The 22,903-nt window shown below is 38.8% G+C and overlaps 1 protein-coding gene across 2 annotated transcripts; it reads left to right on the top strand.

The window, feature by feature from the left end:
- The first annotated feature begins 1,214 nt into the window (after positions 1-1,214).
- MSL3 (MSL complex subunit 3) lies at positions 1,215-20,557 on the top strand. 2 transcript variants are annotated; one of them, XM_051630354.1, is made up of 13 exons: positions 1,215-1,363; positions 3,476-3,558; positions 4,121-4,216; positions 4,797-4,897; positions 5,710-5,801; positions 6,628-6,750; positions 7,175-7,335; positions 9,138-9,296; positions 9,765-10,027; positions 10,388-10,497; positions 10,681-10,780; positions 11,213-11,297; positions 19,636-20,557. In XM_051630354.1, the coding sequence occupies exons 1-13, from the start codon at positions 1,265-1,267 to the stop codon at positions 19,733-19,735; spliced, it is 1,572 nt and encodes a 523-aa protein (XP_051486314.1). In that variant the 5' UTR covers positions 1,215-1,264; the 3' UTR covers positions 19,736-20,557. The 2 variants fall into 2 exon arrangements, with proteins under 2 accessions (XP_051486314.1, XP_051486325.1); XM_051630365.1 differs by lacking the exon at positions 19,636-20,557 and adding an exon at positions 18,790-19,617.
- The last annotated feature ends 2,346 nt before the right edge of the window (positions 20,558-22,903 follow it).

The following is a 22,903-nucleotide window of genomic DNA, read 5'->3' as shown; positions in this document are numbered from 1 at the left end:
CCTAAGCAGCAACGAGCTCTGAACAATTTCAGAAACGGTTAATTTTCTCTCACTCTTTCTGTTCCATCAGTTGGCTTCTCTCACTCCAGCCTGTCTTAGCAGCAAGTCTGCAGGTTTTTCCCACCCTCCCCAGTATAAAAAATAAAATTAAGTTTTGAACAAAAAAAATAATCAAGTACTCAAGTCTATTCTATCCCAGGGAGCAATTATGCTCTCAGAATCTCATTTTCTGGGCATCCCCTGTTGCCTTTCCCTTCAGAAACCTTATGGTAATACGCTAGCAGTGCCCTGCTCTTTTCTATGGCATTCCTGCCAGTTTCCAGCTTTGCTATCATCAGTCTGAGAGCCTGGAAGAAAGAAGATTTAAACTTCTCTTCACATTAGCACTGGACTAGTGTATGGTCAGTTGCACAGTTGGTTTTCTCTGTTTAGGAGTCATCCACCTCCTGAACAGCTTTTGCAGAGAAGAAACTTCAGATATGCCAACTAATGACAAATTCACTGGTCTTTCAACAGGGCTGGCTCAGCCCAGGCCTCCTGGCTGTATCATGTTCTCATGTAAATCAGAAATGTAGAACTGGTATCAAAAGTGTAACAGCCTGAGGGAACATCTAATGACAATGTGTGGAAAACTGCAGCATTCCCGACTGAACCCCAGTCCCTTCCAAGCATCGGTCAGCATAAAGTAAGTACACAAGGAAGAAAAATGCTGATTATTTCCACTACCTGCGTCCAGTTTGAGACTCAAAATAATTTGAAACTGAGCGCTGGGAAGATAAATCCAAACTCTAGGTAGCTGAGTTTCTAGTCCCAACACACCCTATCGATTTCTACTTTGATTTTCTCACAGGAAGGCTGAAAGGACACAAGGAAAACTAACCCTTCCGGCAGGTTGCACTGCGTGAATACCCATCTCGAGAGTCCCGGGCGGTCCTGCGGGGCTCCCCCCGCCCCTCTCCGACCGCCGATCCCCCACCCCCGCAGGGCCGTGCCCCTGCCCACCGCCCCTCCGCCGCCGCCTCCCAGCCCCCCGCACCGCACCGCACCGCACCGCACCCCCCCGCGCGGCGGGGCGGGCCGAGGAGCGCCTGGCCCCGCAGCGGCCGCCGCCCACCGCCGCTTCCCCGCGGCGGCTGCGGGCAGGTCCCCGCCTCTTCCCCGCCCGCCTCGGCCGGAGGGGGGGGCCGGGCAGGGCGGGGCCCGGCGCGGCCCCTCCCCCGCGGGGTGGGGGCGGGGCTCCGCTCCTTTGCGCCATGATGAACAAATGACCTCGCGGGGAATGAAATTTAAGTTCCACCGGGGGGAGAGAGTTCTCTGCTTCGAGCCTGACCCCACCAAGGCCAAAGTGCTCTATGATGCTAAGGTGACCCGCCGCGCGCGACCCTCCCCGCCCTCCCTCCCTCCCTCCTTCCTCGCCCCACCGGAGGGATGCGGTGCGTACCCCCCGCCGGCCCCGGCCCCCCCTCCCCGTCCCGCACCGCCCCGCCCCGCCGCGGGGCAGCAGGCAGCCCGGGAGGGCGGGGCCAGCGCGGAGCCCGGCCCGCCGCCCTGGCGTCGTTAACGCTCGCCGGGGGGCGGGGGGCGCAGGCCGGGCAGAGGGGGTGGGTGGCCGGGCAGGGGTGGCTGCCCTAGCAGCACTTGTTGCGGGGTACGGACGCGTGGCGTGCCCGCAGGGGGGGGAGGAGCAGGAAAGAGGCCGCGGGACGGAAGCTGCTCGCCCGACACCGGGGCTGGGAGACAAAGCGAGGTGGTGCCCGTCCCCGCCGGGCCTCTCCTCTCCTCCTGGTGTCGCCGTCGTTGCGACCCAGGCGTCTCGTCCCGGCCCCCCGGCGGGGCTTGGCGCTCTGCCCCGCTCCGGGCGGGGGTGCGGGCGGCAGCCGTGTGCGAGCCCCTGAGCCCCCCCGCCGTGCGGAGGCGCTGGGGGACAGGGGGGCAGTGCCGCCCAAGGGACGGCGCGGCCCAGGCCGCCCGCGCCCTGCTGCCGCCTCCGGTAGAGAGCGGAGCCGCCCAGGGGCTCTGCAAGTGTCGGACTCGGCTCCCGCCTTCTGCTCTCGGCTGAACGCCTGCGAAGTAATTCCGAAATCTTGTTTTCATCCCTGCACTTCGATGGCGTAACTTGATTTGGTCCCTCTCCTTGCTTTCCTGTCGGTACAGCCCTTCCTTCTGTCCTTCAGGAGGGTGTAAAAGGTACCGATGGTACAGGAGAGTGTACAGAAAGATGATAGTAAGCACTGAGTGATGGACCATAAGTGTTGCAATAAAAGCTGGCTGATTCAGTTGAGCTTGGCCTTAAGAACAGTGATAGTAATTGTAGAAATTTATGGAAGTATAGTTGTAGTATTGCTGGGGGTATCAGTGGGATACGAAATAATTTTTCAGTCCTAAGTCGTCTGTACCTAAATTGCACTGGGAGTTCTTTGTTTTGTTTCGTGAGGGGTAAAAAAGGCGGTATTGCAACTAGATTCCTGACTACATTCATACTTTTTGCTGCAGTTTTGCTAGTTGTGTAGATCTTGTTTTTCAAACGTTTCTAATCAGGACCTCTGCCTTCTAATATTTTGGGCTGATTTTTTGTTTGTACGTGTTTTCCTGTGTTCTGAGTACCCCCCAGCAGCTTTAATTGCCAACCCTAGAGGTAACTTGAGTGCAAAAAATAATAGTGCCTTTTCTTTCAAATACCCCAAACTCAAGCATAACTGCCCTTGACTCCATCAATAGTTCTTAAATTCTGAACTCCCAAGTTAAAACATTACTGTAGCCTAACTACTGGCCACATCTGGATATGTATGGTCTATGGAGAGCCGTTCAAAGTGCAGGCAGGATGATTTCTTTGTTATTATTAGTCCTGATGCTCTTCTTAATGAACCACCTGAAATATTTTTTGAGGTGCAGGCCCTTTCAGACTGACACATTTTACATGTGTCAGAGAGAGGAAAAGACAAAGGTTCATATATTCACTAAGCCTTTTAATGTTTGGTGCCTAAGATTCAGTGTTCAAGAGAGCAGTGTTTCTGAGGTCGGTCTATCTATCTATCTATCTATCTATCTATCTATCTATCTATCTATCTATCTATCTATCTATCTATCTATCTATCTATCTATCTATCTATCTATCTATAACCCTGTTGTCTCCTGCTTTGAAAATATGAAGAGATAGCACCCAGGAGAAAATATTTGTAGCCCAGATGTATATCTGCATATCTGTATTGTGATACTGTATTGTTTTGCATCTTCCTTTGTCTTGAGAGCATGGGACATTTGAAGACAGGACAGAGGTGGTTATCAGTCCCCGACTTTAAGAGTGCTCAACAAAAAAGCTAGTTTTTCTGACAATTTAATATAATCCATATCTTCTCATATTAATTTCCTAAATACAAATTTTCTAGATTTTTAATTTGCGCGTAAATTCCCTAAGTACTGGAAAGCTGACTTTGTCTCAAGCTGTTTAATGCTTGCTATTCAATATTTATTTCAGATCGTTGATATTGTTGTTGGAAAAGATGAGAAAGGCAGAAAGATTCCAGAGTATCTGATCCATTTTAACGGCTGGAACAGAAGGTAAGAACTTGTACGCACAGTTGCGGTTCTTCCGTTTCTTCTGTTTTATTCTGCAAAGAAAAGCATCGCTCAGAATATCAGTGGACTTCAGTGTTCTCAGTAGTGTTTTTGGTTTTGAATGCCATTAATATACTTGCTCATGTTGACCCATTGGTCTGTATCCGTGAATTTCAGTGCATCAGTTTTGTAGTCATGAGTTTAAACTTAATGGGATATCTATTTTTTTCAAATGCTTGTGGCTCCTAGGATTCCATTAATAAAAGGAATTGATACTTTGTTAAACCTAGACCTGGATTGTTTGGCTATCAGGCTAGTACATGATGTGATCTCTGTGATATATAGCATGTGGCAGTGCTACAAACAGTATTGCATGTTAAGTCAAGGTCTGAGAGATTTTTAGGTAGCAACACCAGAGTTGAAACCATGTGAATACAAAACCATGCAAACCTTGTGATTCAGATGTTGCTTTAAATAGTGCTTTTTAGATTTAAGTATATTAATTAGTAATCATGAGTGGCCGATATTCATAGCCATTAATAATTTTATTTTGACCTATCCTCAGCTGGGATAGATGGGCAGCTGAAGATCATGTTCTTCGCGATACAGACGAAAACCGCAGATTACAGCGTAAATTGGCCCGGAAGGCTGTGGCTCGCATGTAAGAAATCCTTTTGATCTCAAAATGAATGAGAGATTCATTTTCAGATTCAAACTGATAATTCCAGGTGTCTACAAGTGAGCTTAGCCTCTAAGCTCCTCATACTGTAGGTGGTAGATATCTACTCTGTACAGTCAATGCATTCTAGAGAGCAAATCTTCTCATACTAAGGTAGATACCTACATATTGTTATTAAACAACATTTCAAATGACTAACACTTAATAACTATGTTATTCTTAACTGTTGCTGCAAAATGCCTGTGTATTTGATCTACATCTTCCCAAAGAAATGTACTTGAAAAGTAACTTAGGAAAACCTGAAGTGTGTTTCAGCCAAAGGCAATAATGTGATATTGTTTGGCCATGGCTTGAAGATCTGCTTGAGAATACAGATACAAGGTAATGTACAGACATTAAGGTATCCACTCTTAAATAAACATTGTCCAAATTATTTCAGTATTAATTAATGAAAATAATTCAAACATTGGTTTCCTATGTGTTTGCATGTAATATAATTAGCTAGGATGAACAAATAAAACAATATTAGCCAGGTTCCATTAAACCATTTTGTTTTCTGTAGGAGAAGAAAGGGAAGAAAGAAGAGACGTTGCAGGTTGCCTGGAGTTGACTCCGTATTAAAAAGCCTTCCTGCTGAAGAAAATGATGAGAGTAGCGAAAACTGTGAGCTTGTTTTCATTATTTGATAACTGGTGTGATGCCTGTCACTTTTTGAGCTTCTCATTGGTGATTTCTGAGCTTAATGCTGCTTTGTTTAATGTGGTATTTACTAGGTGCAAGAAGCTTTCAGTTTCGTTTCATGTTAGAAAAAAAGACACTTGCCCTGCTAGTGTTGCTACATATTTTAGGGGGCAGTAAGATTTTGTTTTGACCCAGTCTACCTGGCACAAAAGTCTGTTTCTTGTCAGCTGGCTGGCTGATTTCACTCTCAAGCCAGCTCTTGCACTTCATAGCTTTTTTTCTTTGTAGCTTGAAAACAAGCAGGAACACTGGCTGGTGCTTAACTCATGTTCTGGCAGCTGTTACTACACAGACCCAGACCTTCTGATTGAATGATTAATACATTAATCCCCTCTTCAGAACCAAAGTCCAGTAAAAATTGAAAAGATTTGAGCATTCAGAAATGTAGGAAGCTTTTAAAATTGATTGTTTTTGAATTAGAGAAGATGCAAGAATACTTCCTGTAAACTCTTTGTCTTACATATTTTAAAAGTTTATAGTGTGCTGTAAATAATACTTGTGTGATTAAATCAATGAGAATTATTGATCCTCCATAGATACAGCAATGTAGTTGTCATTTTTATTTTTGGGTTTATTGTTTGTTTGGATTCTTTTTTTGTTTTGTTTTGTTGTTGGTTATTGTATTTTTTTTGTCTTGGGTTGGAGCTTTTTTTGCAATGAGGCCTGAAATTGTTTGGTCTTAACCTAGGCAATGTAATAATGTGAGATAAATATTTGTAATTTCTTTTACACAGCTATAAGTAGTTCTTCTTCTGATGATAGTGATGAAGGAACAGATGAAGAAATAAAAAGTGAAGAAAGTGACATAGAAGAAAGAACAGAAATGGTATGTTTGTGAGCTCCTTAACTTCCTCGTATGTAAACATATGTATTTGAAACTCTGGAAAAAATGGAAGTAGATGATCTATAGGCCACAGCTGGTTATTTAGCTGGAATTCAAAGCATAATTTTCTTACTCCTGGTGCTTAATGTGGTTGAGTTTTTGAAAATTATAGAATATGTAATATTCTTGTAGAATTCTTTGGTATTAATCTAAAAATACGTTTGTTTCTTTTCCTATCTTTATACACATAAGGCTTAAGTGGAGAAATTGTAGCAAATTAAGGTTGTCCAGATTTGTGGGTGCTGTAAGATTTTGCTGGTCTATGCATATTGGACAAATCCTAATAGCAGTAGCATCTTTCTGGCATTTATATTTTACTGTGAAACAGGCTTGTCAATTCTGGTTTCTAAATTAAAATGTACAAGACTGACTTTGAGGAAAAAACATTTATTTTCCCTACATTATCGAAAAGAAGGTGCAGTGTAAACTGTTGGTCTGAAAAAATCTGTGAAATCTTAACTGCTACAGTGTGGGTGATCTGAAGCAGCAAAAACCTAACATCTTGTTTGTTCTTTGTGTTAAATACTTAAATGAACTCTTCATTTAAAAAAAAGTTTTAAAAAATGAATCCACGTATTACTACAAAGCAGTGTTGTTAAATTGCTTACAGTAAAGCTACTACTATCCACGTCAATATTTAATATATATATTTTAATTTTGCAGGACAAAACTTGGTTAATATATTGTGTCCTGACTACTAATGTTCTTTTTCACCAATATTCATAAGCACAACCAATATATTTTTTTTCCTTGCACTGGTCTGTTATAGAAAGAAGAACAAGACACTCACACAAAAAGGGACATGGAAGAAAGAGCAATAAGCATAGAAATTCCTGAAGTTTTGAAAAAGAAACTTGAGGAAGACTGTTACTATATTAATAGAAGAAAACGGGTATGAAATGTAAACTATGAAATAAATGTGCATGAAGGGTTGGGGAGGACATCACAAGTAGTTCTAGTGTATAACAACTAGTTTTTTGAACAGTATAAGGAAGAATAAAAAGAATGTAAGGAGAAGACTTCTCTATAGGTAAAACAGTGAGTTGTCATATTTAAGAATATAGCATTTCAGTGCTCAGTTTTGGTTTAGAGTGCAGATTATTTTTTAAAGCTGGAAATGTAGTAAGCTTGTAAACCTGACCATGTTTTTGTTTTTCACATGTTTATAAAGGATTGATAAAAAATGCAATTTAAGGGTTCAGCTTAATCACTCATGAAACAAATTCATGCAGTAGAGGCTTGTTAAACTATTTAGTACATTACAAACTCCTGTTTTAGCTTGGAATACTTATTGGTTTTGTTTGTTTCTTTTTCAGCTAGTGAAGCTTCCTTGTCAGACAAACATCATAACCATCCTGGAGTCATATGTGAAACATTTTGCTATTAATGCTGCTTTTTCAGCCAATGAAAGATCTCGGCACCATCAAATGACTCCCCATGCTAATATGAATCTTCACTACGTGCCTCCAGAGAAGAAGTAAGTTATCTTTAGTCCAGCACTGTTGACACAAGAAGAATGACCTTGCATTCTGTGTTCTGTTTTCATGGCTGTTCATTTCTGGAAGCTTATACTGTGATATATATCTATTTATGGAGCTTAAAATATTTGACAGATACCTATAGTACAGTAGCACTGGCAATTTGTTTATCAGTGAGAGAGAGAATAATCTATAGTCTGAGAAGTCATTATGCAAAAGCATCTGTCATCATGTAAGTTTTTGTGAGCACTAAGAGTGTCTGATACAAGAATTCCCTGATTGAATAAAACTGAACAGGTTCGAATTTTATAAAGGATAAACATTTTATACAAACACTGCTAGACAACTGCAAGTGCAGGTAACTTTTAATTGACATCTTAAATCCTAGAGTCAATATGTAGGGAAACAATGTGTTTAGTAACACCACTTCTGTTTATTAAAATTGATTGTGTCTTAGTTGGTGTTTTGTCAGCTGAGCTCTATATTCCTCTACCATGCTACGAATACAGTGAGTTAACACTGTGTCTTTGCAGTGTGGGTTTTTTGGGGGGTTTGTTTGTTTTCTCATACATTAAAGATTCTCTTCACTTCTGTTACCATTTTCTATTCCAATGGTGTGTGATTATGCTATTTCTTGCAATATTTTGGTCTATGTGAGTGTCTTGGTTTATCTTGTGTCATTTATTACTTGACAGATTAATGGTACTTTCCTTCTTTGTAATGTAATATCCCAAACATGAACTTAAATGAGACATCAGAAATATGAACACACATTATGATTTTTAAAGGTGTGTGTTTAAGTGGCTTCCTCAATAAAGAAATAAAATGCTTTAATAAGGAAAGCAAGTATAATTTCAGTGATCCGTTAAGTAGGAGAGATTCAGCCCTTACTGGTCTAACACAAAAGATAATTGACCTTCTTGGATGTGATAGAATTTCTGTGTGTGGTGATCCCCTTACCCAATTTATACATAGTGTGTGTTTTTGTTTAATTTAAAAAGGCAGTAGTTTCAGCCAATGGTGTGGAATGGTGATGAGAGGTAAGGAATTTCTAACATAGGTCATTGTGGCAGAATCAAATCTCTGTTAACATACACATAAATGCATTTGAGATATTAAAGATTAATGCCTTAGTAGAGATGAGAGGTGTTGGAAGTTGGCTGGACTCAAGTTGGTTAGTTTGTAACAGCACGTTTACTCACCACCTAGCACAGTGAGTCTTTTACATGAGCCCCAAACTGGAATTCGTAGTAACCTCTAAGTGTAGTACTTTGGCTACCAAGAGCAGGCCACTGGAAACTGATCTGCAATGCAACTGTACCTGGTTTTGTTGGTTCATAGGATCTCTCTTAAGCACAGCTTTAATTGTGTCTTAGCGGCTGTAGATCAAATTCTGCACGTGTTTTACACAGAGATTCAATCTATTTAGTACTTTTTCTGGCAGATGCCCATTTTGAGCCTAGTAAAGTTGAAAAAACCAAAATAATTCTTATGTGAAATACTCTTTACAGTAAAGTAGATTTTATTAAACCAGTAAATAGTAATACAACAGAACAATTGTGTAATTTTCTTTGACCTTATGAAGCAGACTTTTAGTATTTGTATTTGTCTGAAGTTACCAACAGCAACCGCTGTCTCTTTAAGTAGGGCTTTAATCACTCATCATTACCTAGTGATGAAGTCAGCAAGCATATTATAGCTAAGATGTTAATCTTCTGTATTAAGGCGAAATTTCCTACAATTACACCGGAAAATTTTGACATGAACTTTGAAATTAATAATCCTTCTTTTTCCCCTGTAGTGTTGAGCTATGCAAAGAGATGGTGGATGGGCTGAGGATAACCTTTGACTTCACACTTCCATTAATTTTGCTCTATCCTTATGAACAAGCTCAATTTAAGAAGGTGACTTCATCAAAATTCTTTCTTCCCATCAAAGAAAACTCAACAAATACTAACAGGTGGGTTGGCTGTACAGAGTCTAATACTGTTTATCTCATGAGAAAAATGCAATAGAATGTGGTTGTGTGTTCACAATAGGATGATTTCTCACAGACTTTGACTTAAAAATTGTCTTGATAAAAATGTTGAACATTTCTGTGACTTACTTGCCTGAATTCAGGTTCTGAATTGGTATCTAGTTAACTTCAAAAGGGGTTTGTACTGACAGGTGCAGAGTTAGGCTGCAACTTGAGGGGAAAAAAAGGTTACGTTGAAACGTAAATTGTTGTTAATTAACTTTTAAATTTGAAAATAAATATGCTTCTGGAAAATAGTATTTAAAGGGAGGCCTCATCGCTTTGATAGTTACTGGGAGGAGACTGTTAAATTTGAATGAGTATTTAACAATACCTGTGAAACTAGAAGGATCTCTTCTGGTGGAAGAGTCTTGATCTCTTCATTTCCCTAAAGCTGCCTTTGTTCCCTAGAAATCAGGAGGAGCTTTCCCCAAGTCCTCCTCTGTTGAATCCCCCAACGCCTCAGTCAACTGACAGCCAGCCTACCACAGGAGAGCCCGCCACGCCAAAGAGACGGAAGGCCGAGCCTGAGATCCTGCAGTCGCTGAGGCGTTCGACGCGCCACAGCTCCAACTGCGACAGGTTGTCGGAAAGCAGCGCTTCCCCGCAGCCTAAACGGCGGCATCTGGAGACCCCAGCTTCCATGCCAAAGCTCTTCTTGCACCTGGAGAAAAGTAGGTTTTGCTCTTTAAATTACTCCAAACAAGATTTTAGGTCTTGATCTTTTAATTTAATGTCATCTGGGCTGTGAACAGAATGATGGAAGTATAAACTAATTACTTTTTGTATCGATTATTTATCTCTGAAACTGATACCAAAGGGAGAAACACAAAACAATATTCTCAGTACTTTGGTATGGTGTTTCTCAACAGAATTCAAGGAGATGCTTTTCTCTGAGCCTGCTTTAGGACAGCATTCCAATGTTTAAGACATAAAACATTTTAGCAGCAGCCTTAGTTATGTTTAATGGCTTACAGTGCCTTAAAGCAGATAAAATTTATTTATTTTGTTTTATTTTTCCTTCCCTTCTGAAGAAACTCCTGTCCATAGTGGATCATCTTCACCTATAACTTTGACTCCTAGCAAAGAGGGGAGTGCGGTTTTTACTGGCTTTGAAGGTAGAAGAAACAATGAATTGAATGAGGTAATGGATTTTTGTCTTCCTGTCCTAGATTCAATGATTAAAGGTTTTGTTGACCTCAGAGTAGGGCTATGTGGAAAAGGTTTTGTTTGTGTTACTTATTTAATTTTTTAATTTGAAGTTCTGCACAGACTAAATTATTTATGGTGCTATAAAGATTTCATAACCAACATTGTAATGTCTTAGGTTTTGTCCTGGAAATTGATGCCAGAGAATTATCCACCAAGTGATCAACCACCACCTCCCTCCTATATCTATGGATCTCAGCATTTGCTACGGATGTTTGGTAAATTGATGCAAAACTCTATGCTGAATCAAAATTGCTTTGTTTGGGTTTGGTTTTGCTTAGTTTTTTCTGTGTGATTTTCTGTCTTCTTTATCATATTAAGTTTTATTTGTGGATCAGTGGACATTTTAATCTGTTTAAAACTCTTAGTCTGCTGATATACTTGCTCTTACTGGCTGTGTAAGCCTTTATTTAATGAAAGTAAACAAGCATTACTTCCAATGTGCTACCAAACATCTTTAAACCATGTAGCATTCACTTTCTGCATGTTTCTCTTTAGTAAGGTTTTAAAAAGATTACTGAATAACCTACAGAGAAAAGCAGATGCTGCAGGGGGAAGAAATTTTTATATTGTTTTCTGTATAGTGGATAAAAATAGTTACAAGGTGCTTTTAAGAGAACATGTGTAAACATAATTTCTCTTACTTACAGTGAAGCTACCAGAAATACTGGGGAAGATGTGCTTTCCTGACAAAAACCTGAAGGCTTTAGTGAAACACTTTGAAATGTTTCTGAGGTAATGTGACACTATGTATCACAGCACTGTTTGCATTGCTACATAGATCTAAGGGTCTTGAAATGAAAAAGGGCTTTTGAAATAAGATGTTCACGTTCCATTCAACTACAGGAATATGAAAAAAATTAAGATATAATAACTTTAATAAATATGAATATAAGATTTTTTATTTTGTAATTCAAATTGAAGGGAACCTGGAGTTCCTACTTGAAGTTTTGATAAGCACAGGACTAGAGAACTGAAGTATAAAAATTTATTTACGAGGATGTATAGCTTGACAAGTCTGAGTTTGTTAAGAAGTATGTTTTATGAAAAAATACAAACTACACTGTTATTTTTGAAAGAATAACCTGGGAGCTTTGTTATTTTATCAATATTAGCAGGAGGAGAAACTTGTGGTCTAAAACAGGCTTTTAATTATAGTAGGTTTTTTTTAAAGAAAAGTCTGTCCTAAGTGAGCTTTAAACAGAAAGGTTTCTCTCTCATGCAATGCAGTGGCATGTAGAGGAGTCCAAACTCTTTCTGACCATGTTAGCTCTATGGCTGGAGTCAGTATGGTCATACCTGCATCACAATCAGGTTTGTTTGTCAAGTACTCCAGTTAATATCTCTGTATGACATTGTAGTGGTAGTTAGATACCTAGTGTGGCGTTGTATTGTGCAGCATCAATAGAGTGGAAAATAGATTTACCAAGGAAAGCTTACCAAAGAAAGTGTTGTAAATCGTAAATATCTGGAACAAATGTCCAAGTCCTAACTTAATTTTGGTCAAAGACTTTGAAGTAGCCATATACTGAAAAGTAACATAACGTGGCTCTAACATATCACAAGTCCTGTTAGAGATGAGGGAGGTGAAGGCTTTGATATGCTTTACTTTGATAGCTTATTGAAAAGAAAAAGTGTCTCAAATGTCCTAAGTTTACTTGATGCAAAATATTTCTCTTGAAGTGTTTAATTTTTAAGTTTTACTGATTCCCTTTTAGGTATCTTTTGTCAGATCTTTATTAGTGTTCAAAATACCTTTAAGTTAAACAGGACAGCATTAGTGCTTATTGTTGGAAAGCTGGTTTTGCTTGGAGTGGATATTATTTAGGGTACTTATCTCACTGTGGATCAAATCAGTTTATTTGACCTCGTGTTCAGATTCTTTCAGATTCTTCTTTGATCAGTGCAGGTCTTTTCAGCATCTCAAATGCAGTATCTTCATACTTGTTCTATGGATGAACTGTGGTGGAGTGCAATAGAGGGAAGGAGGAAATGTCCCTTACCTCCCGTACAAGTAGGGAGGTGATTAGATGGGAAATTGTAGAAGGAATATCCATATGTCTTATTTGTCCATCTGACCATCTTCTTGAAATGTGTAGACATCTATAAATAGAAATAAAGAAGAAAAAATAGATGTTGTTTCTACATCAGCATTTTTAGGTCAGAACTGTGCTTTTGAAGCAAATATCTCAGTAGTTCCTACTTAACCATGCCTTGTGTTGTGTTGCAGAGTGCTCTGAGTACACAAACTGGATTTCTTTTAGAAAACACTTGACCGGAAATGTGCTTCAGTACTAGGGAACATTCAGTCCTCAAGACCAGATTACAACTAAACCAAAATGAGTCCCCCAGGGCAAGCATAGTATGGATATTGTATATCTGGTGCAACAAAATGTTTGAGGGCTATGTGTTTTTTAAAGTGTTTTCTAAGCCAGTGTCATGTTTATTTTACTGATTCTGTTCTGTGCTGAAATAATTATTTCCGTGGTTCCGTTAGAACTGAATTGAGAGCCTTCCTGAGAAAGCTTCCAGGCTAAAGTTATTGCTGTAGGAAGCATTTGATCTTACGTAGCTTTGTCACAAATATTTTTCTTAGGCTAGTTTCCTTACCAGATATCCTACTGTGTGTTCAAATAAGAAATACAGAAACCAATGGAAATTCTGCGGTTTGTTTTCATTTTATTTTATTTTATCTCAACATGTATTCATGGGACTTGAGGATATCTTTCATTTGGTTGTCTTTGTCCTATATGTCATTGAAAGTGGTGAAAGCATTACATTTCCTAGAAACTTGTTCAGACTTGATTTCTGCCACAGAAATACTTCTGCATTATCTGTTTCTATCACAAGAGAAAACTTGAGGCTGAGATGACATCTTGTACTAGTTCTTCAATTTTCACATTCTGTCTTTTCTGTTTTGGGAATGAAAGGATTAATGGACATGTATTGGTTTACCTTTTAAAAGATATGTCCTATGCAGTCTGAATGCATTAGAGGATAGCAGCCAGCTTACTTAAGACTGCCTAATTTTTTTCAGTAAATTGCATTTAAGTGGCAAGCTCTGAAGTACTCTCTTTTTCTTTGTTTTTCTAATTACAGACAAAGGACTGAACCTGTCTGTTCGCATTAATAAAACTCTTTCTGAGTCTTCTTTGAATTCTAGGTAGAGTAGTCCAAGCATTAGTAGTTTATGTATTTTGAATTAAACTTTCACGTGGTACACAACTGATTTAGTTCTGACTTACATACTGATTTAATTTTCTATTATGATTTTATGGCTAGAATTTACAGTTTCATTTAACATTTGTACTATCAATCTCATGTGAGCTGAGGAATTGAGACTTATTTAATATAACATTTTGTCTAGAAAACTGTTTTATTGCATTTGCTCAGTACTTGATAGATGAATTAAATTCAGTTTGAGACGCTACATGGGTAATATATTCCACCCATGTCCTCAGATGGCTGCTAGAGAAGATTGATCTCAGCTTCCCAGACAACATGTATTTTTAAGAGGTGTGTGAAATACATCTTTTTGTGTTTCATGCTAAGTATATGCTGTACCCTGTGTGCTTAGTGCAGCTTGCTACAAGTGTGTATAATGAAAATTTCTTCATTGAGAACAGGAAAGTTGATTTCTCCATGACAGAATTTGCAGAAGTAAAGAAAATCAGTTTCTCAAATTAGTCTTCACTTCAAATTATTTAGCTCTTTAATACTTGCAGAACAGTAACAGTCTGAAATGGACATTAGTGACAAACTCACCAGTTGGCTTTGATGAACTTCACTTACAGTTTGAGTTTAGTCTTCAGGAACAAGCAGTGGAAACTAACATATTAACTGGTGCCTGCTGGCTGGTAATCTTACTAGCAGAAGACCCCTGATTAGATTTTCCTTCCTGTTAATAGATTTTGAGATAGAGAATTGACTTTTAACCAATTGCATTATTTCAGCTGAATTGTTAGTAAAATGCTGTATGTTCTGTATTTTATGAGTTTTCTGTATCATGAGGTGCATAGCATGCCTCCAGAGGCTAAGGTTAAGTGATTAGAAGTGGTAAGCCAAAAGGTGCCAGTTTTTGGTTTGCTGTTTCCATTGTTGTGAACACAGCCTTGACTCAGAAAACAGTTTAGCCATCTGAGAGGTCGTTTCTCAGGACTGTTGACCAATAGGAAATACATAAAAATTAGGAGAGTGTCACATGTCTTTTTTTAGAATAGCAGGACCCATCTTCACTGAGGTGGTAATTTGTATTTTAGAAAAAAAAAGCAAAATGGTACAGCACTTCAGAAAGCCATAGGTATTTTGACTTCATGAAATACAGAACAATGAGTAAATTATTAAATATTTCTAAAATAATGCTTCTAAAATTTCTAATACATGTTTCCAAATGCGGCCAGTATGAAGTATTTCAGAGAACTAAAATCTTAATGGTCAAAGGTTTTTTAAACTTTTTAAAAAATGAAACAGCACTGGTATTACAAACTCAGTATATCCTGTAAGTTCTCTCTTTCATTTTAGATCTCATTTTTTCCTTATTTTTTACAACCTGCTTCTATCTGTGCCCCACTGCTTTGAGGCTAGAAAAGTACTCTAATACCATTGAGTGTTTTATGAGAAGGAAGCCAAATCATAATGTGACCAAATTGGAAAGTTGTGATAATAAAGTTGTTTGAAGTAGCCTTGGGGAATTAACAGGTCTCTGATTTTGATGGCACAATGTTTTTTGAGTATAATAATTTTATTCTATGGAAGTGCAGTAGTGACTTATGTCCACTAGTCTGTGCTAATGTGCAATTAATGAGAGGTTAGTGGCTGAGAATGAAAAAATGAAACATTGCACATGGTGAATGGAATAGAAAAAAAATCTTTGTTTAGGTGAAGTTGCTTGTGACTGAGTTCCTGCTCCTTGTGACTTAGTGAAGTTGCAAGATGGCTACCGATTAAAAATCAGTTTTTGAAAGGTCACAAAGAATGCAATTCTGCTACTGTTTCTTAGATTGATTAGGGCTTTTCTACATGCCTCTCAATTTTGGTCTCAAAAAGATAAAGGAACTTTCATATTTTTTTTTTTAAGCTTTGAAGCACTTTGAAATTAAGGAGTTCTGCTTGCACAGTGAATGTATATGCCTTATTTTAGTGCATTTTTATTCATTGAGTCGTTAGAAAGGTAACTGCCATTTTGGATCCTCTCAGACTTTAGGCACCTTCATATTGAAAGTTTGTTAGCCAATGAGTACCTGGTATTGTGCAGGTTCTTCTTTTCCGTATGCTTTTGTTGTCTGGTTCGACTGCAGAATTTGCCCTTGTGTGCTTACTGTTCTTGACTAAGGTTTGATTGCTTTGCCTAAAATAAATTCTGAAATTGCACTGCTTGGATTGCTTCCTTCCTTCTGCTTACCAAATCATCAGGTGCATCTGTATTTGAATGAGGAGTGTATTCCTGATCATGATAGCAGAGGTTTGGTCATGGATCTGAAGTGGGAGGTTGCCCAAAATATTCTAAGTGTTATGGTAGCTTTTTTTAAAGGGCGGCTCTAGGAATTTATTCTGGGATATATGTTGGCCTTGCCAAAATGGGTCTTCATCCTCAAGACCGGCTGAGGGCTCTTGTCTTGTAGGACTTTTTTCCCTAAAGGTCTACTAGAAGTTACTGCTTTTATTTACTAAGTCTGATTACCTGTAATGTCACGCTTGGCATCTTGAGAGTTCTCTGCACTTGTCCTTTAAAGGCCAAGGAAGATGATCTGTGTTTCTGGATGTGGTTGAGTGACAAGAGTCCAGTCAACAAAACAAGCCTGTTGTTTCTCTTGACATGGTTCCTGAGACACTGGATGTCTGAATAAACATCTGAAACTTTTCACTTGACTTGCTCTGTTACCTGCATTGGGGTTATGATGAGCTATGGCAAGCTTTTGTCCTGAACTGCCTTCTGATGGAGATACGCCTATCAGCTGGAGGAGGCGAGGGTCAGGTGGTGGCATATGCTTTTCTGTGAAACTAAATCTTTTAGTTTTCAAATCCTGCAATTTAGTAGTGGTTTTGGAGAGGAAATAGAGGCTTAATCTGTAAATGACACTTCTTTTGATGAGGTGACTCACAGAGTTAGGACCCATTATGTGCTTTAAGAAAATTCTTTTTGAATTTGTGGCTCATTGCAGTTGCCTTTCAAACAGCATCTAGCTGACACACTCATCTGCTTACCTTCTAGAACTCAGAGCTGTAGCAAAAGTGTGTAAGGTGTCACCTTCCTGGAAACTTTTTAATCCTCTACTCTTTTATCTTTATGGCTGAAACTGTCCTTAAAATTATTAAGGTTTTTCTTTCTTTGTAATTTTCACTTTTCGTGCTATCCTTGAGTTTCTTCATGTGATGTTAGCTGATGTTTAGAAGAGTGTTGTTCTTCATGCACAGACTGTTTAGGGAATAGGTTGGGTTGACACTGCCAAGATGAGGATGATGCTCTTAAAGCTCATGTTAATTCTTGTGTCTTTCCCTTGTCTGCATCCCCTCTAGTCCTTTCTAAAGTGTCTTCTAGGAACCTGTGGGAGAGAGAAAAAAAGCTGTATTGTGCCCTGGTGACTGTGTTCTGAACAGAAGTGTAAAGCATAAGTATCCTTTTTGTGGATGCTCATGAGGAGAGAAAAGGGATGTTTGTGTGGACTCTGCATCTCCACACTCAGTTACTTGTAAGCAGTTTCTCTGTGTATGTCTACACATATGAACTCTGCAAAAATGATAAAAATGAAAAAGGCAATAGTGCAATATGTGACTGAATTTATCAGATTTTGAAGTTAAAAGTAATGAAACAATTTCTGAATAGCTAAATAATAACGTGCTTTCTGATCTATAGCTGAACATTGCCTCTGCTTGCTAAGTACAGCTCCCTCTTTAAATCTTGGCTCATGGAATTGATTTTTTGTGCTATTTCAGCTTTTCCAAGTGGAAAGCATTAGTGAAATATCCAGTAGCTATGAGTCTTATGAGACTTAATATTTCTGTGACAGCTTTGTACACAGCGATGTAGTTTGAATAGAAAGCAGCTTTAGAAGTGCCACTGCTCTTTGTATACAGATATACAAAGGATTGGGGAAGAAGCTGACCTCGTGTTCTTTTGCTTGTTTCCTCCCACTTCTCTGCAGAAAGGAATTTGTTCTTGCTAACTCTGGGCTATTTTGCTTTTCACAACTGTTACATTAAGAACAGAGAGATGTACGTTTGGCTGCATGCATTCTGCCTGTTTTATTGTTTGTTTTTGTTGGAACTGTAGCTGTGACACAAGCATCTCAGCTAAAATGTCTTGTATTTAACAGTTGTCACGTTAGCTTGCACTGAACTGGCATTTATGACTGATCTTAAACAAGAGTCAGGAAATTTGAAAGAGAAAATGAACCTGCTTCCCGTTAGTTGCCCTTAAAATTCTTGGAACCATCAGCTACCCGATGTCCTCTACAGACTCCTTTGCTTTGTTGGTGTTCTTTTAAAGCATACTGCCTCATATGATCTAGCACTTGGTACTGTGTTTTATGGAGTGTTAGCCAGTGACACTGAGAATTTGGTCAGCCCTTGTAGTTTGTACTTACTGTTTATCTCTTGGAGTCATTAATGTGTGTTAATGAAAAATTATTAATTCCATTTGTGGCTCATTTTCACCTTGTGCAATCTAAGTATGTTAGAAGTTTGATTCAAGTCTCTTTAAGTTGTAGGCCTTAATCACACCCACTTCATACCATCCCCACACATCCCAGAAAGTGACTTGTAGCAAACCACAGTCACAGGTCATAGCAGTTGACGACTCAGTTATTTTATTAGCATCTAAGTTGCTTTAATTTCAGTACTCATTTATAGTAGTTTTCCTAGAGTAAAGTGTGGGGAAAATCAACTGTTTTTCATTTACCTGTGATTTTGCAATGTAGCCTTTCTGTTTACACTCCCAGTGATTCATATAGTCCTGACTAAATTTAGATTGCCTTATGTAGAGAATCTTGTCAGTATTCTTAGGTGCTATCATTGAATTGTTCAGTTTGGAAAAGACACTGAGCATAGCAAGACCAAGCATAAAACTATTGCTTTCTAAAGATCAAAAAACAGGCCTAGTTCAGCAGTATAGCCACGAGCAAGTCTGGAGAAGCACTGGGTTTAATGGCATTCACCTGTACTTTTTTTTCACTCAAGACTTTCTATGTCTGTAGTATTTGTTATGTAAAACTTCTATTTTTTTTTTTAGCTTCCAATACTGTGGTCATCTACCTATCCAGTGGTTCTTGAGAGAAACTGAATCTGCAAATGACATCGTTTCTTGTTGCCATTGCTTCCTGCTTTAACTCAGAGAACCTGTAGCTAACATTTTGCTATATGTATTGATGCTGATCTTTGATATCCAGGGATTTTTGAATGTCTGTGCTTCTTTCTGAAGTACAACTTGATTATTTACTTCAGGGTTTAAAAACTCTTTTCCTTTTTGCTCCCATTTGAATACCTGGTATCTTTGAATACAAAAGAAAGAGCAAAATGATTGTAGTAATTTTGACTGTTTGTTACTGGTGTTAGCAGCAGCACTGGTTAAATTCAATTTTAGTCCTAAACCAAACAAAGTGAACTGGATTTGCAGAGGATGTGTATCTGTCTTTAAGAGCCATACAGTTTGACTTAATGGTTACTGGGCATGTGTATAGAATACTGATACAGTGCTAACTGAAAATCTTGGTTTTGACATAAATGAAAACTAGGTGCTGAGCAGGTGACTGAAAGTTGCAGAAAGATTTATCTTTTTTTCTGTGAAAGTTCTTTACATTCTTTTCTGAGTGTAGTTTCAACTTTTGGACTTCTTTTTTTCATTGAGCTTGAGCAAATGTTTTAGCGCTATTTGGGTTTGAGAACGAGAGGAGAAGGCTGTTTCTCACTATGTCAAATTTGTAAAAATAGGGCAAGACTTTTGTATGCCATATTTCAAAGGGTAATGATTTTTAATTTCTAGGCTGTGATTTTGCTGAGCTTAAAAAATGGTTTGAAAATAGCTTTTATCTTAAATGTTTCATGTTCGGTTCTTTTCTTTGGTGTGCTTTCTTCTCAGGTTTTTAGCAGAATACCATGATGATTTCTTCCCAGAATCTGCTTATGTAGCTGCATGTGAAGCCTACTACAGTACTAAAAATCCTCGGGCAATCTACTGAAGTTTACTAATAAAGATTAAATCCTGCTGTACGTAGTCCATGACAATATTATTTTGCCACGTGGCTGGAATACGAAGATGAAAAAGAAGTCAGCTTCTGGAGTTGAAGAAACAGGGAAATATCTTCTGTGATGGTTGGATTACTTAGGACTGGAGGACTTCTTTTCAGAGATGTATATAGACTTCATTGTGAGTTGCTTAGAGGACTGAATATAACACTTACTCCAGGCGAATGAGGAAGCCTTGTTCTGACTTCTAATGCATAGGACTGCATAGGACTATTAAAGAGGAAAGAAAGCAAAAGCAGATGCATTAGCAACAGGGCATTTTCATGGAGACAGATCATCATGCTGTGTTTTATTTTAACTCAACCTCTCTGGCCTGAGAAATAAGACTTGGCTACACAGTTACATGAAGAGAATGCATAACTGGTATCTTACGGATATTTCTCCTCACACATCGCACTTCATTTTGTGGAACTGTCATTATAAAAAGATAGCTTAATGTAAAGGTGGTTTTGCTGTTTGTGTAGCATGACATCTGCCTCAAGGAAGACTTTGTTGCTTGAATGAAAGATGTGTTGCCTACTTTGCATTTTGCAAAGGTGTATATAGCTCTTTCCATGGTAATGCTGCCAGAGTTCCAAGGAGAGCATATACTGCCAGTGATTCGACATTTACCTGGCAATAGATGATTTGCAGAGCCATTATGAAAGAACTGCTTTTCTACAAGAAGAAGAGAAGTCAATAAAGTGATGGCAGCTTAACTGGCAAACACTTCTTTTGTTAATAAAGTTCACGGTTGTTGCTGTGTAAACTTGTGATTTTGACTGTTTAAAATGTCTCGTTTGTGTATGATTAGTATTTTTGAGATTGCTAAATGTACGTATAATGAGAGGTAGAAGCAGACAGTACAGGGAAATGGCAACTTTCTGCATAATTTGGTTTATGTTTACAGACTTAAAGGAGGTCTCTTTTACACAGTTTTAAATGCTTTAGTTCTGCAAATAGGAATTCAGTGAGGACTGAGTTCCAAGAAATCTGACAACGTGTTCAGTGGAAATTAATTGAAATACAATTCTTGCCTTGATTGTCATGAAAACTTCATCCATAACTCAGAACTCTGGCCTTCAGAAACTGCTTTGTCAAGACACAGATTTCAAAAGCACTGGAAAAAACAGGATGCAATGCTCATAGACTACTACCTTATTCATTCTGTAATCCTTCCCAGTTCAGAAATTTTCCATTAGAACTCTTACCTGTGATGTGAAGCTCAAGACATTCCACCCAGATTTGCAGAAAGGCATAGTTAGGAGGAATCCTCTTTCAGATATAAGAGGCAGGCATAGTCTAAGAGGCCAAAGGAAATCTGAAATCTACTTGCTGACATTCATTGTCACTCACTTTTCAGTGTACTGGTATGTTAAAGCTTTTGGACTGAGAAGGTAAGGAGTACCTTGGTTTTAGCAATTTAGGTTCTGCATTTTAGAAGAACTCCATCCTTAATCCTTTCTATTGCAGGAATGTTAGAGTGCGTATAATATGGCAAATGTGGTTTTATTCCACTGTTGGTACCTATGAGTATAAGGCAAGTTATGAACAGAGTTTAATCCTTGTGGTGTGACTGTGTTTAACTGTTAAAATGACAATTTCTGCATGCAGGGGTTATTAATACTGTTGGTACTACCTTGTTGATACATTCTCAAAAGACATGAGGGGGGAGGGGGAAGTTCTGAAGTTCCAGTTAATGCAATCTTTATGTGAACAAACGTTTTTGTAAAATTCTCTTGAGGCTGCTATTGGATATAATATTACAAATAGTCTTCCTCCTAATCAAAAAGTTTTTCTCAAAAGTAGCACCCTTTTATGCTGCTTGACACTGCTGATGGACATGACTTCTCCAGGCACTATCTCTTTGAATGTAAAAAGTTTAGGTTTATATATTCAATTACAATAATTTGCATATTTGACACCACCCTTTTTTCTACTGCCACTCTTCTTTTACTGCTTTCCTATTTTTGTACCTAATTTTTTTTTTAAGCTGAAGCAGTGCAAGAGACTTGAAAGAACTTGAACCAGGTTTCAGAAGAGGGTAGTTCTTACTAGCCTTAAAATATTTAGGGACTTCACCAGTGTGGCCTCCAAAATTCACTTTGAATCGAATGTTGAAGGGCTCGTGTGGCCTGGGGGAAGGTTAATAATATAGTTTATACTGGTGGTGTGAATATGTAACTCTTGGAATCTCCTTGGATGATAAGATTTTTGATGGGATTTATATCCATCTGAACTGACAAAAGAGGTTTCTTGCACATAGCTGCTTGTCATTTGTTGGTTGCTGTTTGTAGAGCCCCGCATATCAATGTTTTCTAACCTGATTCTGTCAAAATGTCTTAGATTAGCTGAAGAAATATAAAAAAACTAACTGAAGCAGGCTAGGAAGCGTTCACATGAGCAGGTCTGTCAGGAGACTTGAAACAGTTTCCTGCAGAGGAGCTGAGCTGAGAAAGCAAGCTAATGGGCAGTAATAGTTTACAGTGGCATAGCTGTTTGCGTAACTTCCGTGTGCTCTGGTTCCAAAGTAAGGGGATTTTACTTGTGTGTTCAGGGACTTTATATCAGTGTAATTCTAGTGCATACTCAATCTGGTAAAACTCTCTGCTGGCAGCAAGTCATTGCACTTGCCTTCAAGAGTAGGCTGCTCCAGTGTTGGGTGTGGTGTCAGGTTTTGAACAGGACCATTCTTGGGAGAAGGCAGAGGGGAACAGCCGCAGCCTAGGATTAGAAGCAGGCAGTGCAGCTGATGTGGCACAGGAGGTGTGATGCTCTGTAGGTACCTGAGAAGCTCAGTGTGCACAATTACTGCTGATTTCAACACCTGGTCTGACTCTGTCTGCGTGAAGGCACCTGAGTAACTTGATGCTGTGCCACAGAAGTATGAAACTGACTGTATGGGAAGTGCTTTACATAGATTACAAAAAAAAAAGATGGTAAAGATTACCAAAGAGTAATATATTAACAGAATGTAATTTTAATATTCTTCAGTTTTTATTCCTAATTTCAACTTTGTACCTGCCACACTTCAAAAATAATCCTATTGTTCTTTCATGTGCACTCTCTAGAGCTGCTGCCCTACCTTTAATTTTTCTACTGTGATGCTGTGTTTTTCAACC

Source organism: Apus apus, chromosome 1 (genome assembly GCF_020740795.1).
Source record: "Apus apus isolate bApuApu2 chromosome 1, bApuApu2.pri.cur, whole genome shotgun sequence".
In the NCBI taxonomy this organism is placed as follows: Eukaryota; Metazoa; Chordata; class Aves; order Apodiformes; family Apodidae; genus Apus; species Apus apus.
Note: the sequence above shows the minus strand (reverse complement) of the source record. Positions and strands in the feature narration are given on the sequence as shown.

Bases quoted from the DNA above. Each gene is read 5' to 3' on its own strand.
- MSL3 (XM_051630354.1), top strand. From the start codon at position 1,265: ATGACCTCGCGGGGAATGAAATTTAAGTTCCACCGGGGGGAGAGAGTT. The intron at 1,364-3,475 runs GTGACCCGCCGC...TATTTATTTCAG, and splicing joins AAGTGCTCTATGATGCTAAG to ATCGTTGATATTGTTGTTGG. The intron at 11,298-19,635 runs GTAATGTGACAC...CTTTCTTCTCAG, and splicing joins CACTTTGAAATGTTTCTGAG to GTTTTTAGCAGAATACCATG.